The sequence below is a fragment of the Ciconia boyciana genome, chromosome 7 (assembly GCF_034638445.1).
Source record: "Ciconia boyciana chromosome 7, ASM3463844v1, whole genome shotgun sequence".
In the NCBI taxonomy this organism is placed as follows: domain Eukaryota; kingdom Metazoa; phylum Chordata; class Aves; order Ciconiiformes; family Ciconiidae; genus Ciconia; species Ciconia boyciana.
Genome location: NC_132940.1, coordinates 54436776 through 54454374, shown reverse-complemented (window position 1 = coordinate 54454374; position 17599 = coordinate 54436776). Strand labels below are relative to the sequence as shown.

General features: G+C 46.3%; 1 protein-coding gene across 1 annotated transcript in view; it reads left to right on the top strand.

Annotated features, from left to right (window-relative positions):
- The window catches only part of TP63 (tumor protein p63), a 107600-nt gene that overhangs the window by 70247 nt on the left and 19754 nt on the right, over positions 1–17599 (top strand). The window contains exon 5 of the mRNA XM_072867109.1: positions 15903–16089. Coding sequence (XP_072723210.1) covers positions 15903–16089 — 187 coding nt within the window. The remainder of the gene's footprint in view (positions 1–15902; positions 16090–17599) is intronic.

Genomic DNA, 17599 nt, shown 5'->3' with positions numbered 1-17599 from the left:
CATGCCTTTAGCAGGCCTTCAGCAAGAGTTGCAAGGCTGCTTTTGCCTTGCCCTGCAAGGAGCATCCTGACCTAGAGAGGCAGTCAGGTCTGTGTTCAGGTGCAGATTGTACCTCATCCTCCATGCTTAGGGCTTCAGACAAGAGGGCTTTAGGTAGCCCTCGTGTCCTTCCTTGAGTTTGCTGTGCTGGACTGCATGAAAAGCCTGATGTGTAGCTCAAGTTGCCTGAATAGGGTCTCTGTCCTGACACATTGGTGACTCATGTAATCTTCCTTTTCTGCCTTCAGAGGTGTGTTGCCATGACACTCTTGAGCAATAGCAGAGTTCATCTGTGGAGAAATCTTCTTTTGGGGAGAGTTTCCAAAATGGTTGGCTATCCAGGGTTTTGTTTGCTTGCTTCGGAGCTCCCATCCCAAAATCACCGAGAAAGGTGGCCAAAGCTACATGGTGGGAATGGCACTCTCTTACTCGAGCATTGGCTTAACTCTCCAATTTTATCCCTCTTCTGTGCAAACATTGCCTTGTCCCCAGATTCCTCCAGCCACCCCTGTACCACACATCAAAACCTCTGCTTGCTCTTTCTCTGAATTGCATGATGTAACTATGCCTCCCAGTCCACTACTGCAATGTGAAAATGGGTCCCTCTTGCTTTTGCAAGGACTTTTCAAGGAGCTTGCTCTTTGGAGAGGCAGCACATGGAGAAGCATACATCAGCCTGTGTGGGAATGGGGTGGGGGTGTTGTTTTATTTTGGTTTTTTTTCCCCTTGGCTACATGAGCAGCTAAAACCTGTGACCTACAGGAGTTGGAAGCTCCATGCAGAAAATTAGCTTAGGTTGGTGGAAGAGTTGAGATCGCATTTTTCTTGGCTAATTAAAGGATTAAAGGTGCAGAGATTTAGGGTGAACTGTCAGTGTGCTACAGAAGAGAGCCTTTGATGGTTGAATCTGACTTGAGATTAAACAAATTGCATTTAAATAAGAAATATGTGGCAACAGTTACAGCCTAGCTGGGCCTCTATCATTTGCTGTCCTCCAGGGTCAGGTAGCTGGTGTGCTGTGACTAGGGCTTCTACTCCCTCATCAGGTTGCTTCTGCCCAACTGTCTCCCTCTGGATTGTTTCTATCTGTTGCCTCCATGCTTTGTAAAACTGCGCTTATTTCTTCTCACCCAGTGCTTTGTGCAGTGGAACCTGGGCTGCTACCTTACGTGATGATGATCCCACTGCCCCTCATAGCAGTAGCATGGTTGCATCTTTGGGGTGTGTTTTGTCGTATCTCTGATCCTATTTAGGTTTGGTTTTGGTTTTGTGTTTTGGGTTTTTTTTGCATCCTGGTGCTTTGCTGTCTACAACTGGAGAGCTAAATACTTGTTTACCTGTGGACTCTCTTCTGTTGTTCAGTTGTGAAGCTGGTGGGTGGAAAGAGTCTTTTGGGTTACGCTGGTAGTTTAATGGTGTCTTCCTCTACATAGTGGTGGCTGATAAATTCTGGAGGGGTAGTTAGCTTCTGCAGGTTCAAAGTCCTTGCTTTCTTTGGTGCCAGTTGATTGTCTTCAATAGGTTATACTTGCAAATGGCTTGCCAGTGTTGGTCCCAACCCTCTTCCTGCCTTCTTGTTTGGATAGCATTAAATTTAGAGTTGCTAAGGGGCTGTTTTTAAGTCTTACCCTTGATAGCACTTGCAGTGGTGCAAGCTCATGAGATCCATGGTAGCTATCTCAGGACAGAGCTTGCTTTTTGCAAGGGCAGGAATTCATCTGCACAGCATTGTGCAGGGCAACAGCATGTTCAGTCCATGGAGGCTTTGCACCTTTCTCTGATGCATTATGTATGAGCTGTAAGGAAAACGGGAGTGCCGGCCAGTGTGAGCCAATAAGTTCTTCTGATGTTGCAACTCTGTCTTGTTTTGCTCCATTTTGTTTTATTTCTATTTAGGGAGGAAGGGGCTTGCCTTTAGTTACCTTCAACCCATATAAGATTGTGAGGGGGGTTTGTTTGATTTTTTTGTTGGGAAGATGGAGGAAATCACAAAATTGAAACTGGTGAAAAATCTGCTGGGATTCCATAATCACTCAAAAACATGGCATTACTTACTAATTGGGTGTGGTTAGTTGGGAAATCTGACTTTAAAATTATGTTTCCCAGGGAACTATTCCTGTTCTCATTGTTATCCAGTAACAAAGCCTACTTTTTATTTGGGAAAGCTGTCTTGGTTTGAATGGGATAGGTCTTCTCACAAAGCATCTGTGGCTTGGGGTCTTCAGAACTTGCAGTTTTCAAATGAAGCAGCACAGAGGTAGTATGGTCTGCAGGGACAAAGAACTATTTGGCTTTTTTCTTGGAAAGCCATCTTCAGATTGTGGTCACGAGGATTTGCATCTAAATCCACATTAATTCCTGTTATGTTTCCAGTTAGGTCATGCAGATGACATGATTATCTTTCAGTTACCAAGTGAAATAAATCAATTGCTAGGTATTGAGAGACTTGCAGTAATCTGTTTCAAATAATTTATAGATCTGTAACTATGTCATGGAGCATTTCAGCAATTATTCCTGACGAGTTTACCTAGCAGGCTTGTAGATTTGCCTGTCAAGCGCATCCAGGTCCATGCAAGCTTGCTTTATGCACTTGTGCATTCTTGCTGAAATTATAAAGCAACCTAAGAATTGACTAAAACACCTGTGAACGAGGCTATGTTCAAGCCTTCCATTTCTTGGACGACATGTTACTGCACATTTTCCTTTGGCTTGCATGTCAACCGGCATGTGGTTTTCCATTCTTCTCTTGGGAAGTAGGAGATGCAAAACTGAAGATTTTGATTTCTATAAGAGGGATAGGAAGGACTGCTGGTAACATTTCCCAAACTCATTGTCAAACCTTTCCTCCCTTTCTAAATGTTGCTCTGCAGAATGGCTGTCTTCCCTTAGCTGCTGCAGTTGTGTAGCTTCAGGGCTGCTGGCAAGCACGAGAAAAACTGGAGGAATACCCCAAGCCTGGGATGGGCTTGTTGCTCTTCCTAGCAGAGAAGATGCCACAGCACTGACCTCACTAGCTGCCTGGGGGTGAGGTGCTGCGCTCTGGAACTGCGGATGTCTCGATGGCCTGATGGCTGCAGCAGCGACACTGCTATGTTCCTCAACACGGTTCTTGACAAACTGTTTCCCACGGTATGTAGGAAAATCAAAGTCCCAGCTCAGTAAGGCACTCGAGCGAGTGCATAACCTCTAGCACGTGAATATTCCCTGTGAAATCTATTGGGTTCTGTTGGAGTCAGCAAGGCTGCTCCCATCCTTAAAGGTAGGCATCTGCTTAAACACCTTGCTGAATCATGTCTTGACTTTGAAAGTAGGCTCAGGAGAAACCACATCAGTTGACTCAAGGACTGTGCTTAGCTAGGTCATTGAGGATGGAAGGAAAGGGCTGGGAGAGAGGAGGATCGGCATAAAATACAGATCCCAGAACCTTGCAAATGCTGGTAATAGCTAGTGACTGTGTTCCTGTCTGACTTTCTTGCCATTCATCCAAAAGCTTAATTGTATGAATAAAAGGTTTAAAGGTTTGACTTAGTCACCATTCATCCTAAGTATGCTGGAGCTGCTGTCATGCTTTATTGATCTAGCTTAGATCTGAGTTACTGCATCCTTATGTTCTCAGTAAAACTATGACTTGCTCAGTTAGGTGTGATTTTTTTTGTCTTTCCTAATCCTTATGTTTTCTCTGTGACTCAGAACTAGAGTATGGCCTTGTTGGGTCAGCAAACAAGAAAACAGAAGGATGCTTGTAGAAATGGTTTGGTTCAGTTTGGATTGTCTGCCTCCTCCTCCTCGGAGAGGCCACTTATCAGATCGTTTTCATATGGAGGAAGAAAAGTTTTCCCTGCTCGGTGTCTGCGTGTTAGGTTGCCTTGCTCACCATCCTGGCCAGAAAACCTTTGCTGGCTTTTCACTTTAATTATCAATGAAATGCTCTGCAAGCAGGAGGACAATATTTGCATAGATGTAATTCTGGAAATTGAGCGTAATGTGATCAGGAAATGGGACAGGCCCTGGCTGTTATCATGGAAGAGACTTGCTGGTACCTGCACTTTGTTTCAAATGTAATAAGATCTGACTCAGGAAAGTTTCCTGGATGTTAATAGAGAAAACTCAATGCCCTTTTGGCAAGGGACTCATGCTAACCTTTCTGCACGGGAACAAAAGAGATTTCTTGCAAATTCGTAAACCTGTTCTGAAAGGGCTGCCCACAGTACGCTGAAGATTTAGAGAGGGAAATGGTCTCCCTCAGAGCAGAAAAGCAGGGGCGTGCGTGTGTGTTCAGGACTTTCTTTTTCTGAGATAGAAGCCAAGGAACAAGGCGCTTGTGTGCGCTGCCAGTGAAATCTCGGCGGGAAGACATGATGCTACTTGCAAGGTATGCACAAGACAAGACCAGAGGCGCCGCAGTGCTTGATTATTGTCAAGGGCTCAGTTGGAACTTGCCTTTGCTCTTTGGCCTGCAGCATTTATGTAGAAATTGGGGACGCTGCTGCTTGCTTCCAAAGCTTTGCCTTGATGGGTCCTGCCCACATCTTAGGCGGGGAGGAAGGGGGGGGGGCTCAGAGCCTATGAAGTAAACAGGAAAATTACTCACCTTAATGATGCATTTCACTGGCACTGCTGCTTTGAGAGCCTGTCAGATTTAATACTTTCTGTCTTTCCTCCCATCACCTCCCATAGATGTGATTAATACTTTATTAGAAGGATGAAGTGGAGAGGTATCTGTACTTTCCCTCAGGTGGAATAAACGGGGGGAAAGGAAGGCGAGTAGGAGAGAAAGGGGATCACCTTTTTCCATCAGAGCCATTCAGTCTTTGTTGAGAGCACACATACAGAAGAGAGCTCGTTGACTAACTTGGCTGGTGGCCCCTTATTCTATCGGAGCGTTCAAGTTCACAGCTGAGATCGTTGACCTCCCAGTTAGCTGACGGCCCTGTTCCATGGGGTGCAGTGGCTGGTTCCCCACTCGAGGGACAGCCAGGGAACAGTCCTGCACTTGGTCACAGCATGACATTGAAGTAGGCGTGCCCAGCCAAGAAAACACCCGCGCAGTCATCAACCTGCTCAAATGGCTTCGCTCATTGTAGAGGCAGAGTGTCTTGCTCTTTGCTCGGGAAAGACCTAATGTGTTTTGGCTGTGGATTTTAGTATAGGTAATAAAACACATGTTTCACAGGGGGTGGTCGCAGATGTTTTCACATTTTCCAGGCTGGGCTGTGGTGTCCTAGAGCTCTCACACTGGCTCTGTCTGACCTGTGTCTTTGGATGGAAACTTTGGATGAAGAAAAGAGCTACAGAGGGCTTCTGTGGGAGAGCCTTGAGCTGTCACGTGCACAAATTCAGGATCCGAAGGTGTGTGGTGCACCATCTGAGGAGGCAGGAGTGCTCAGCCAGACCTGCCAGCTTTCCCTCCGGGTAAATGTTGCTGAAAACTGCCCCCTTAGAAATAAATCTGGCATCCCTTGCTTGTGTTGAATCATGCTGTCTGACGTGTCCCGCAGTTTGTGTCAGTAACGTGCTCACCAGCAGGAGGGTTGTTGCTGGGCCATCTGGAATGAGTAGGGAAGGTGATCCTCCACATGGGTTATGGGGGAACAAAAGAGGGATCTCTTTTATGGCCATGTGCACAAGGCTTAATAAGTAACAGGAGTCCAACTATGTCTTCAGTAGCATTTTAGGAAGGCAAGGAAAAAATACAAATCATCTCTATGTGAACTTCTTCAGGGGTTATTTGTCCTTTAAGTAGAGTTCATTTAATCTAAACCCTAAGTCAAGAAAGACTGAACAGGAAAGTAAATTTATTTGGGCAAAAGTGTTAAGTATGAGAGGTCAGAAGACATTAAACCTGGGTTTAGCTTTGAATTGCTTGACTTATTGCTCATGTAGCTGCTCATCAGAATGAGAGTATGCAAAGACAACCAGCTTGCATCTCCCCTGAGCCTGTCAGTGACCCAACTAGGAAGATGGGCCCATATTTGACACATACTCTTATCCTTGCAATATGCTGACCCTGTGGCATTTTGCAAGTAGGTCAGCTCTTTGGCATGAGCCAGAATTTGGGTGGAAATGTGTCACCATCTAGCAAAGTGTCCTGCTTTCCAGGGTGTCGAATGGCTGGTGCAGTCTGTGGCAGAGTGCCTGATACCTCCAGGTCTGACTCTGCCCCAAAATTGCAGGCTTGGGATGTTGCTGATTGAAAAGACTATGTTACCAGAACAACTTCATTGTGTGGGGTTTTTTTGGAGGGTTTTTTTTTTTTGGGGGGGGGGGGGGCTTTGTTTTGTTTTTGTTTTTTTAACATGTTCTCTTGTCTAGCTTGGCTTCCCGCTGCTGTAAGAGATACTGTACTAACAACTCAATTTCCTCTGAGATAGTTATGAAATCCCCTTATTTTCAGATGAGGGAATTAAAAAGAGTTTTGGAGTTAGGTCTTGCATCTGGCATTTCCTTGTACCCTGCTTCCTGTGTGGAGCTATCTGAAACTGTGACTGTATCCCAAATTGCTGAGGACCCAAAGCATACATCTATTCTCTAGAGGGCTGCAAGGCTTAACCCGCTTCTCTGGGTCTCTTACAGCTGACTCATGTTGATGAAACCAGGCTGGATTTGGTGGGAGAAGGCTTATTTTGGAGAGCTTTGGGATTTTTGCTTTGCCATTTGCTTATCTTAATTGAGCATGCACAGAAACAATCAGTAGGGACAACTTCTATGTGCTGCTGTGGTTCTTCCCTCCTTGTGGTTGAGTTCATCACCCTTTGACTTTCAGCGAGGGACAAAAGTGACTGGGAGATGCACTAAAAGTTGGTGTCTGATTACTCCAGACAATGTTTCCTCTGGCTGGTTAGAGTTTTTGGAGTTTGGCTGGTAGGATGGAGCATGGTGGAACATGCAGACTTGAAAGAAGTGAGATCTGGAAGGCTAATAGGAAGCATATAGCAGCCTTCTTCTTTGATTGAACCTGAGACAGATGATTGTAAGAAGATTTAATCCCCCGCGCCAAGCTAGGAGGAGGTTTGAAATGGCTGACCTAGGCTTTACTTAAAGCAGTCCATGAGCAGAACAGGCTCTGGTGCTCAATATCTGAGGCTGATGTTGTGCACAAGTCAGAAGCAATATGTGGTGGGGTGGGGTGGGTTTGCTGGCGGGAGCACGGATATGTTCTTTCCAGTTCATTTCTGGAGTCCCTTATAAGAAAATTCTGGTTTCCTTTAAAATACAAATTGAATCGGACCTTTCTTAAGTCCAGGTTTGGTTTCACAAATGCCCTTACGCAGAGGCAGACCAGCTTAAGCAGGTGGCAGTTAACAGTGCTGCCAAAAGTTAAGCATATGCTGAAGTTTTTTTTCTAAATCAAGTCTTGGAGGTTTTTACCTGCGGCTTTTGTGAATATGTTCTGGTGTAATGAGTGGAATTGGCTGGAAGGATTATTGCTGGTTATGTCACTGTCACGGTCTCTAGCTGGTGTGATACTTGGTGTCATACTAATCAACTTACAGTTTCATGTAAACACATGTGGTCATATATGTACACTTGCTTGCATTACCTGCAAGCAGGTGCATGTATTTTATATTGATGCAAATACTTGTACCTTCAGTGTAGCACTTCATTTGCAGTGGGTTCCACTCCTGCTAGGAGGATGTGAAGCAGCTGAGTGTTTTTGAGGATAGTGGAGCTGTGAAAGGAGGGAAGAAATGCAATGAAGTTGTCCATGGAGCTTCTTCTGCATTCACTATAATGATGAAAAATCTTGCTGTCAAATTTTGACTCACTAATTAACGTTCAACGATTGAAGCTGATGTTTTTCAATTCCAATTTTAACTAATATTGTAGTCTTTGTTTACTCCTCACTATTCTGCCAAAGGTTAACACTTCATAGCCTTTAGGTGAGTTTGGGTAGTATGAGAGTGGGCTTCCACAGTGTATGTTTCTGTGTTGTATCTTCTTTGCTAGTCAAATGGGTTGCTTATGTTGTTGTGCATTTGTAATACAGAAGACACTGGGAGACCTAGATATCAACTTGAGAGTCTGAGAGTTGAACAGGATAAAAAGAGCCTGTGTCCAGCGCCGCCACCCCCCCCCTCTACCCCCAACAAAACCCAAACCAAAACAAAAACCAGTACTTGAAGTACAACAATGCAGCATGAGGCCCCATGCATGGGAGGCTTTTTTTGCAAAATCATCCTAAAGAAAAGTCCTTTGAGGAAGGAGATACCACGCAGTATTTTATTGATGGCCTGTAAATTGACAGTGTTAATGTCAGTTAATTGGCAGAGCCTATGAAAATAACATCACAGGGATGTGCAGAGTCATGATCTGGGAGACACTCTGACCCTATGGAAATCAGTGCAGCGTTCAGAGCCTGGAACGCTTGCAAAGCACGTGTGCTTTGGCCTGTTACATTGCATCAGAGGGAACCATGCTATGTTCAGGATAATTCTTGGGTGTTTTGTTTATGTGCGTAAACTTGTGTTTGCAAGAAGGTATCTGAGAGTGTACCTCAGATTTTGGGTAACAACATAAAATAAATGCTCCCTGTGGAAGCTACTTCATTCCGTAGAAAATTCCCACGTTATTTTTGTAATGTGGGATCCCACGATCAGTGGGCACCCACTGCAACCCACAGGGGAAGATGTTGTTCAGCACTGCCTCAGCTTTGGCTTTCAGCACATTTGCTCTTGTTTCATACCTTCACCTCACTTGCAAAATTTCCTGTGCAAAGTAGCCTATCAGAAATGCAAATTACTAGACATTGTTAGCATCTGAAACTTACTTGGTACTGCTAAAGTTTCAGTTTAGAAACTGGCAGAGAAGCTGGATATAATGCATGAGCAGAGTGTGAGCTGAGTATACAAGGTAAGGTCATTTGACTGGAGAAGTCTTATGGTTTTGGTTTTTAAAGAAATTAGCTTCAAAATGATTTAAAAAAATAAAATAGACTAGCAAAGGAAGAGAACTTAAGCAACAAAATCAAATAGTAAAGCCTTCCTTTACAGCCATCACTTTGTATCAAAGAAAAAAAATGCATAAAATAATTCCCAGCTTGCCTCTGAAGTTTTCCATCAGGGTTTTTTTCTCTTGAAACAGGATACTTTTCAGGTAATTCTTTTGTTGTTGTTATTCATTAAAAAAAAAAAGTGTTTTCAAGCCAAACCTCAGAGGTCTTCATTTGTTGATGAAATGTCTCCAGATATGAAACTGAAATGTAAAAGCCCTCAGATGTGAAGTTTTCAAATTTACAACTGTTCCGCAGTGCAAAAGTAGTATGGGAAAATATCGGTGTTATTTCTGTTGCCATTGTGGCTTTGCTGACAACGTTAGGTGGGAGTATTCCTAAAGCAGATAATACATCCTGATCAAGGTAGTTTTGAATTCGAATCTCTGGGGAGCCTCAAGTGAGATGCTGAAGTATTGTCACATGAACGAACGATCTCATTTTCCTAAAGATGGGAGAATCTAGCGGATGCTCCGAATTCAGTATTTTGGGGAATTTCAGGCGGTCTCCTACAGCATGACCACTTGTGCGTGTCCCTGTGCACGCTCTTCTCAGCCTGCTTCAGCACTGTCCTCTGAGACGGGCTGCATGGCTGGGGATGAGTCTCTGTGGGGTGGGGGGGGACGGGACTGGACGGGAGTGCAGTGCAGAGGAAATCGAAGGGGGAACACGGAGCTGGCGCTCTCGGCCAAGGCGAGTAGGTGGTTGTGAACGCTCTTCTCTCCGGCTTCTTTCACCGTTGTGAATAAACTGCTTTTCTCTCCCATTGCATCGCGCGATAGCACAACCCAGGAGCCGTGCCAGCTGAGACGAGCGCAAGCGTCCCTTTTCAGCGGCTTGGCGGGCAGCACCGCTTCTCCCGAGCCCCCGCCCGCGGGCTGAGCCCCGCGGCTAGCCACGGCCGGGGGGCAGAGGGCGAGCGGCTGGGCCGCGGGGCTGCACGCAGGGAGGGGATCCGGCACACCAGGCACCGTCCCGCTGAATCCTTGTCCGCAGGCTACGTTTCTCCGTTCTCCTCCCCGCCACCCCTCCCCTTCCCCGTTTACCTAAGCAGGTCAACACACACACACACACATTTTTTTTCTTTTTTTTTTTTCAGTAAGGTTTCCAAGGTGCCCCATCAGCTGCCATCGGCGTCCGGTCCGGCGTTGGCAGCGCCGCCTGCCCCGGGGCAGCGCGGAGCTGCCCCGACATGCTCCTGCCGCTTCTCCCGTTTCTCTTGCGGTTTTCGTGGCGCTGGCGCTGCCCGTCCCCACGCAGCTCGTGGGTCGCGTCCCCCCCGCCGTCCCCTCCGCGCTGCCGGCCGGGGGGACGCGGGGCCCACCTGCCTGATGTCAACATCTCGGAGGGTGAGGCCGGGGAGGAATGTGCCGCTCCCAGCCCGGCGCAGGTAATTAATCCCTGCGACTGACAGGTGGCAACAGGCGGCCCTTGGCTGCGGCTCCTGGGGAAAAGCGCTCGGAGGAAGGATTTTAATAGCTCGTCAGCACCCTCCGTGCGCGCCGGGCGAGGCGCGGGACGCGCGGGGACGGGGAGGGGGCAGAGGAGCTCAAGGGGAAAACGAAGTTTAAGTCTCTGCAAAGGCGGGCGCCCCTGGGTGAATCGCTGCCCTTCCCCAAGGGGGAAAAGCGGGTGACGTGGTTCTTCCTTTGCCCCGGGGCGGAGAAGTTTGATAAATGTCTGCAAAGCGCTTGTGGGGCTGTGTCAGCACCGCCTGCCGCTCCCATCCTCCCCGGCCGTCGCATGGTGGTTTCCCCGTCAGGCCGGGGACGCTCTCGGGCGCATCTCGCTGGTGCGGTGGGCTGAGAGTCTGGGGGTTGTGGTGGATCTGCAGGCACGTCGGGGCTGACGATCGCTGGACGTATCTGTAGTGCCCGTGGTTTGAATGTCTGCTACGTCCGCTAGCAGCAGGCTGTCTGCTTTTCTCTGGAGCCAGATGAGATAGAGGACCTCCAACTGGAGCCACAAGTCAGCTAGTAAGCAGTGGGGTTAAGGTTATGCTGAGCTGAAGGTTAAATCTAGCAGGAGACGTCTATGTCCGCTGCACTCCTGGTAGAGCTCTTCTTGGGCTTCCCTGCTGAGCATCCTCTGGGTACAAGTCAGTTCCTAAGAGCCTGTGTGCATGTGCACACGTGTATCTGGTGTCCCCCCCATGCCCCCAACAGGTTTTTGTGAATGAAAAGTTAAATCACTGTTCATCAAAGCAAAAACATTTCAGGTGCATGCATAAATCTCAATTTTTATTCTTAGTAGGTAACTTCCTTTCTTCCCATTGCCTTCTTTCTCCTAAAGGAATAAACCTTATGCAGGTGATTTCCTATTTCTTTGCAACTCCTTGTTCTCATCTGCAAATTCTTTGGTGCAAGTAAATGTTGCTTTCCCACTCTTCTAACCTGTTCTTTTTTCCCCTTCTTGGAGTTAGTTTGATAGGGGAGAAAGCACAGCTGACCGATGGCTTTGAAAACGTCAAATAAAATGAATCTAGTGTTTAACTGAGTTGAACTAAAACGTGACTTATTGAAAGAAGTTTGCAAAAGATTTGAAAGACATCTTGATCTGAGCAGAAGGTGCTCAGGGAGCTGTCACGCCATAAGCCAGCCCCTGGGATCATCTTCAAGTTGACATCCGTCAGCATTCACAGAGCTGGCTGAACCCTGCTCCTTTTAAAGACTTAGGGGCTGTAATCCCTCGGCTAGATCAGACAGTGAGACTGGTGTTAGAGGTAGATTTCCAAACTAGTACTTGGGGGATTTTGCTGCATCAGAGTTTTGCAAGGGAATTGAATGCTCAGTGAAAATCCATTGCAGCTTGTATTGCACCCAGCACTTACTTCCAGGAGACTTCTGTCCTTTCTAGCAAAATTTCTCCATTTGAGAGGTGAAAAGTGTTTTGTTTTCTCCTTTAAACCCTCTGTTGACACACCTTCTGGAGAAGGGGCTTGCTGAGAAATCAGACGGGTGTTGCCTGATGGTAGCTGGCGTGTGTGTATTGTGATACTGAATTACCAGCCAGGGTGCCAAGAGTGGGTAATAGAGTATGTCTGCACAGGCAGGTGGGGAGGGCAGGGCTGCAGGCGCTGGAATGTTTTCTTCTTTCCTTTTAAAACATATTATTAAGCAAAAAGCTAAATTCACTGTTGTTCTTAGTAATCTCTTGAAGTCTGCTTATTTGGGCATGACGTGCAGCACTCGAACCCTAAAGAAAAGTCCGAGCCAAAGCTCTTTCCTCTCCCTCTTGAATGGATAACACGTCGCCAGGCTCCGCTCTTTTGTTTTAAATAACTTTCTGGTCCGCTCATCTGGTAGAAGTGGTGTTCACACTCCTCAGGCTGTTGGCGCAGCTTTTGTTCCTGCTGCTAAATCATGCCTACTGTCATCTCACTTAAGGACAGGCTTGTTGATTGGGTCAAGCTCATTTTTGGTATTTTTGCTCCTAATTAATTTAATTTTCCTACACTGGCAAGCAACAGAAATGCATTGATTAATAATTATGCTCTGGATTTCTGGGAATTGCTGGTCTCATGGTCTTATCCCTCATACAGTGAGTGTCTGTCAGTTCCCGTAGCAAAATGGTGGGCAGGGGGGCTGTCACCTTCTGCGAGGTGGGGTAGTTTGGGGACCACTGGGGAGGGGCACCTGTGCCGAGAGGGGTGACCCTTGCTTGCAGGCACTCTCTGAATGCACAGACAGCTCCTGGCTCGAGGTTTTTTTCTGATGCTTATTTGCTTTGAAATCTATATACAATATCCTGTCTTGCTCTGAGGATATAGCTATTATCACTGATCTAGTACGAAGTCACTGTGACCTAGTTGTTCGGATCTGTTTATGCCAATAGATGGCTGGGCGTCCGGTTACCCACGGTTGCAGCAAAGTTGGCAGGGTGGGGAACTCAGGCCCCTTACTGACTGACAGCAGGTACCCAGTGGACAGATTTACAGCGGTGTTAAATGACCAGCCGCTCAGCGGTTGCACGCTCACAGGCAGCTGTGCCTGAGGTAGATGTGAAATCATGGTGATGTGCCACAGCCCCGAGCGCTGTGTAGTGTCCATGAGGTTTCAACTCCTCTTGCAATTGGGTAACAAAAAGGCGGCGCAGCCTTCCTGCTGTCTCACCTGCCTCTGCTGGGTGCTGCTGCTTGCCTGCCCGTGCCCTGATCATGTCCCGAAGCAGAGGTGGGCTTCTGGTCACCCTTCTTCTCTGACATGCCACGTTCAAGGTGTTGGCCAGAGCCTGGAGCTCTGGAGTCTCCCCCGTGTTTTGGGGACATATATATATTTCTTTGTTGGACAGGCCTGTTCATCATAACACATTAGCCCATGGCTGTGTGCTTTCTGTGAATTTAAGCTGCAGGTCCGATGCTTTCCTTGCTGGTTCTGACAGTTGGGGTGCTGAAGGGTGGATGAGGAGCAGATCCCTTCCTTTGCTGGCAGAGGGGCCACGCTGTTTGACCTGGAGCCTTGGTATTCATGCTGCTGTTGGGCACCTCTCCTGTCCTTCTGAAAGCAGTGATTCCCCCCCCCCCCCCCTTGTAACTTCAGCTTTCTGTCTTTGAAGATATTATACATAAAATTACAGTCAACACCAACACTCCTGATCCGTGACTGAGGGGCGTGTATCTCCTTCCATTTGTTCAATTCTCCAAATGCCTGCAGACACCAGACACGTTGGCTCCTGGAGTGTGCTGTGCCCTCCCTGTGCCATCACACTTCCATATTTATGCTTTCGTTTCTGCCCACCGCCTTTGGGTGCCCAATTTCTTTACACTTCAGTGATGTTAAGGCATCCAAGCGATTAGCTGGCTTTTTGAGATTTTTTGAGGCTTTCTTTCCTTGAAACCTTCGCAATGCTATTAGCAAACTGATGTGTTAAGGGAAACAATGCTTTCTAAATTTTATTCCTCGTTCAAATAGAACTGATTCTTTTCCTGCCACTTGAGATGAAAAGACAACATAGTGAGCTCACTCTTACCTTCAGTAAGGAATTGCTTTTTAATTAAAAAACAATAAGGAATTTCAGGTTAAAAAGATGTATGATATAAATCACCATCTAGATCTGTTTCGCAACTTTTTTTTGTAATTGTTTGGCATGTTCCCCATTTCCGCGGGCTGGGTAAATCCTTTGTGGGTTTAATCTCTAGCCTGCAGGCACATAAAATACATTGCACAATTTGGCCTTTGCATTTTAAATAATTTTTTTTCCTTAGCTTCAATACCCGTAGCATCTTCTGCCATATGGCAGGGTGGCATTGAATGAGGAGGGAAGGGACCAGCTTGGCTTATTTTAAATCCCCCTCTCCTCCCTCGTGTCTCTCTCCCAACTTTGTTTTTTCCTGTGTTAGCAATGTGTACACTTTGAAATGCAAATAATCCCTGAATATTGCTAGCTAAACCTTCTGTTGCCACATCACCTGCCACCCACCCATGCATGCACCAGCTCTTCCCATCCCAGCACGGTGGATGGCCACATCGTGCTCTCGACCTGTATGAACCTGTCAGTGCTCTGTTTGAACAGTTGGGACCAGGGCTGTATCGGCCATGGCTGCTAGAGATGTTTTTTGAGAAAACAACCACCTTGGGGCTTTCACTTTTCTTTCTCTGCAAGAACCAAAGAGATGGAAGTGGGGAAATGCCAGCAATTCCTGTGGGTTACGTGGTTAGAGTTACTGGGAGAGCTCTGCGTTCACAAATGCCTGAGCACCAGGAGAGAACTGAATGCCTCTGGAGTGGGGGTACTGACGAAAACTGCCGTATTTTGAGAGAATTTTTAAGGAAACTTGTACAGCAGAGGAGACTGGAGAGTCTCCTTCATGGAGGACTTCCAGAAAAATGGGTTCAGGTTACACTGTACTGAACCACATAAGAGTTTCCTTGCAACTATTCCTGCTAAGCACTTGTCCTTATTTCAGTGAGGGTTTTTGAACAGAAACCAATTACTTCAGCCCATGCCTCAATGTTTTGCTGAGTAAAGCTTTCCAGATGTGAACACACTTCAGGAAAACGCTGCACCAGCGTTACTGCTTTGGTGGGGAACAAAAGAGGGAATCTAATATGCTCCAAATCAGCACGGTGAATAAGAGCATCTTGTTCTGCTCCAGGTGTTCCTTGCACATGCCAGGACGGTCACAACCTCCCTTTTGGAGCCAGCTCCTGGGTTGTGCTCTAGGTCCCACTGTGGACCTGGTCTTTGGGCTGTTTGACACTTCTGAGCTTTGATTATTTAAAAAAAAAATCTTTATTATTTTATTTTTTTACCTCTTTTGGCGACATAATGCTTTGAGTTTAGAAGCGTGGAGATTGCTACAGAGGTGGTCAGCAGAGGTGCGAGATGCTTTTAGAAGACGACTGAAACATCAGATTTGGCACAACTTGCAAATTGGTCAGGGTCTTGCTTTCAAGTACTGTTCAATTCCAAGGCTCATGTTTTTATTTCACCCCTCTGCAAAAGTAGGAGGGCTCCGTACAAAACAGGATGAAACACTTTCTGTGTGGTTTCCAGTGCTTCCAGAATTACACTATGTTGTGAAAAGAACAGTGTCCATTTTGTTAGGTGGGTAATGCGTGTCCGTTGGAAGAGGAGGTATGTGCCCAAGAGAAATAAAGACTGTATTTGTTCATGTAAAAGCAGTGCTCTTTATCTGAAGATTTTTGCCTTTGGGAAAACTAAGCTGTACATTTATACTCCGCTATTCTAAAACAAGTAAAGGTCTAGGGTTTTTGCCGCTTGTCTGGAAGTGTGGCTGTTGTGTGAACAAATGCAATGTGCATGCAGTAGCTGGTGCATTCAGCTACGTGTGCAAACCCATCTCCATCCTTTTGGCATGCCTCCACCTCTAGCTGAACATCCTGACTCTCTCTTGCTCTTTTCCCCCGTCCAGTATTCCACCGAACTGAAAAAGCTGTACTGCCAGATCGCCAAGACATGTCCCATCCAGATCAAAGTGATGACCCCGCCGCCTCAGGGAGCCGTTATCAGGGCTATGCCAGTCTACAAGAAAGCTGAACATGTCACCGAAGTGGTCAAACGCTGCCCAAACCATGAGCTGAGCCGGGAGTTCAACGAGGGTAAGGAGGGCAGTGCTTTGCTGGCAGTCCCTCTCTAAAGCTGCTTGGCTGATGAGTGGCCGGTGCTGGGATTTGACAGCAGCTTCATAGCAAACCCGTTGGAAGCAGACCTCCCTGCAACATCTTGTGCAGCTTTTTGTTTCCTGGGCTTAGCAGGAAGCTTCATACTATACTTTAGCTGTCTCTGTGCAAGCATGTCCTTGGGAAGAAAGTACCGAAATAAACCTCACGCCTGCCCAGGTTGGATGGATGTCTGTCCCCATAGCAGGCAGTGCCCTTCTGGCAGCCTTTCCCTGCTCCACTTTTGCTCCCGCAATGAGAAGCAGCTGTTCTTGTGCTCAGGAATGAGCTTCCATGTCGCTGGGACAGGGATCTAGTAACAGGATGCAATATCATCTCCAGTCCTTAATCCACGCCTCAAAGATGGAGGGGCTGTTTATCTCTAGCAGGATAATGCGAAGTGCCAGCATCAACTGTAGGCAACCTTCCCGTACATTTAACGCTATCAGTTCAGTATTAATGTTTTAATCTTTTACTTGCCTCTCCTCATGTTAGTGAAGTAGCAGCTGTTTTAAAAATGTCCTGGGGTTTTCTGCAAACTCATGGGCTGGGCTCTGTTTTGCCTTGTCCGCTTAAGTTCACATAAGTTCAGATGAGCATCTGTTTTATTCTACATGCATTATTTATCTCCTACTGTAAAAAAACCCGGTTGGTGTCAGTTAGCAGGATGTCTCAGGAGCCTGGATCCCTTTGCTGGTTACAATGCAGCCAGCTAGACAAGCCCAAAAATAAGCAAGGACTTCGGAGTGTAAAATCAGAGTGGAATGAGACAGTTCTTTGAAATAGTTTTTCATATTAGAAAGTGCTTTTCTGACAGAACTGGATTTTTTGAGGGTTGATACCTGTTTCAGTGATGGAGTTTTAAGAAAGAAAAAAACCTAAAACTATAAATTCTTATTCTGAAATAGTTATTTCTCTAGAAATTCGCTGTATTTTGAGTAAGAAATGAACAGTTCAAAGACAAAACAAATTCTTTGGATGAACTCATAACAGGCTTCTCTCCTCAGAATTTAGTTGTATATTGTAGAAACACTGAAGAAAATTTGCAGGAAGGAAACTATTTTTTAAAATTATTGGAAAGGGATCTAGAAACAAAGAAGATCATGTTCCCTTCTCCTGCTGCTGTAAGCAAGCATGATTTTTTAAGCTGACCATTAATTAAATGCATATTTCTCCTGCTGCTTGAATCTTTTTTGGCTCCTTAGGATCAAGACTGATGGGAGGGAACAGAAGAGGGCTAGCAGTTGATGGGGAAAAGAGTAGGGATTGAGGCTTGAAGGAATTTGCTTTGTGTACACATTAGGGGGAGGAAAAGAAAGGCTTTCAGCTGGTGTGAAAATCCACATGGAGTTATCTGCTCAAAGAGTTGCTGTGAGCTGCCATTCAGTTGATGTTTGGGCTCGCTTAGTCTGGGATCTTGGGAAGCCGGTGTTCAAGTTTACTCACAAGT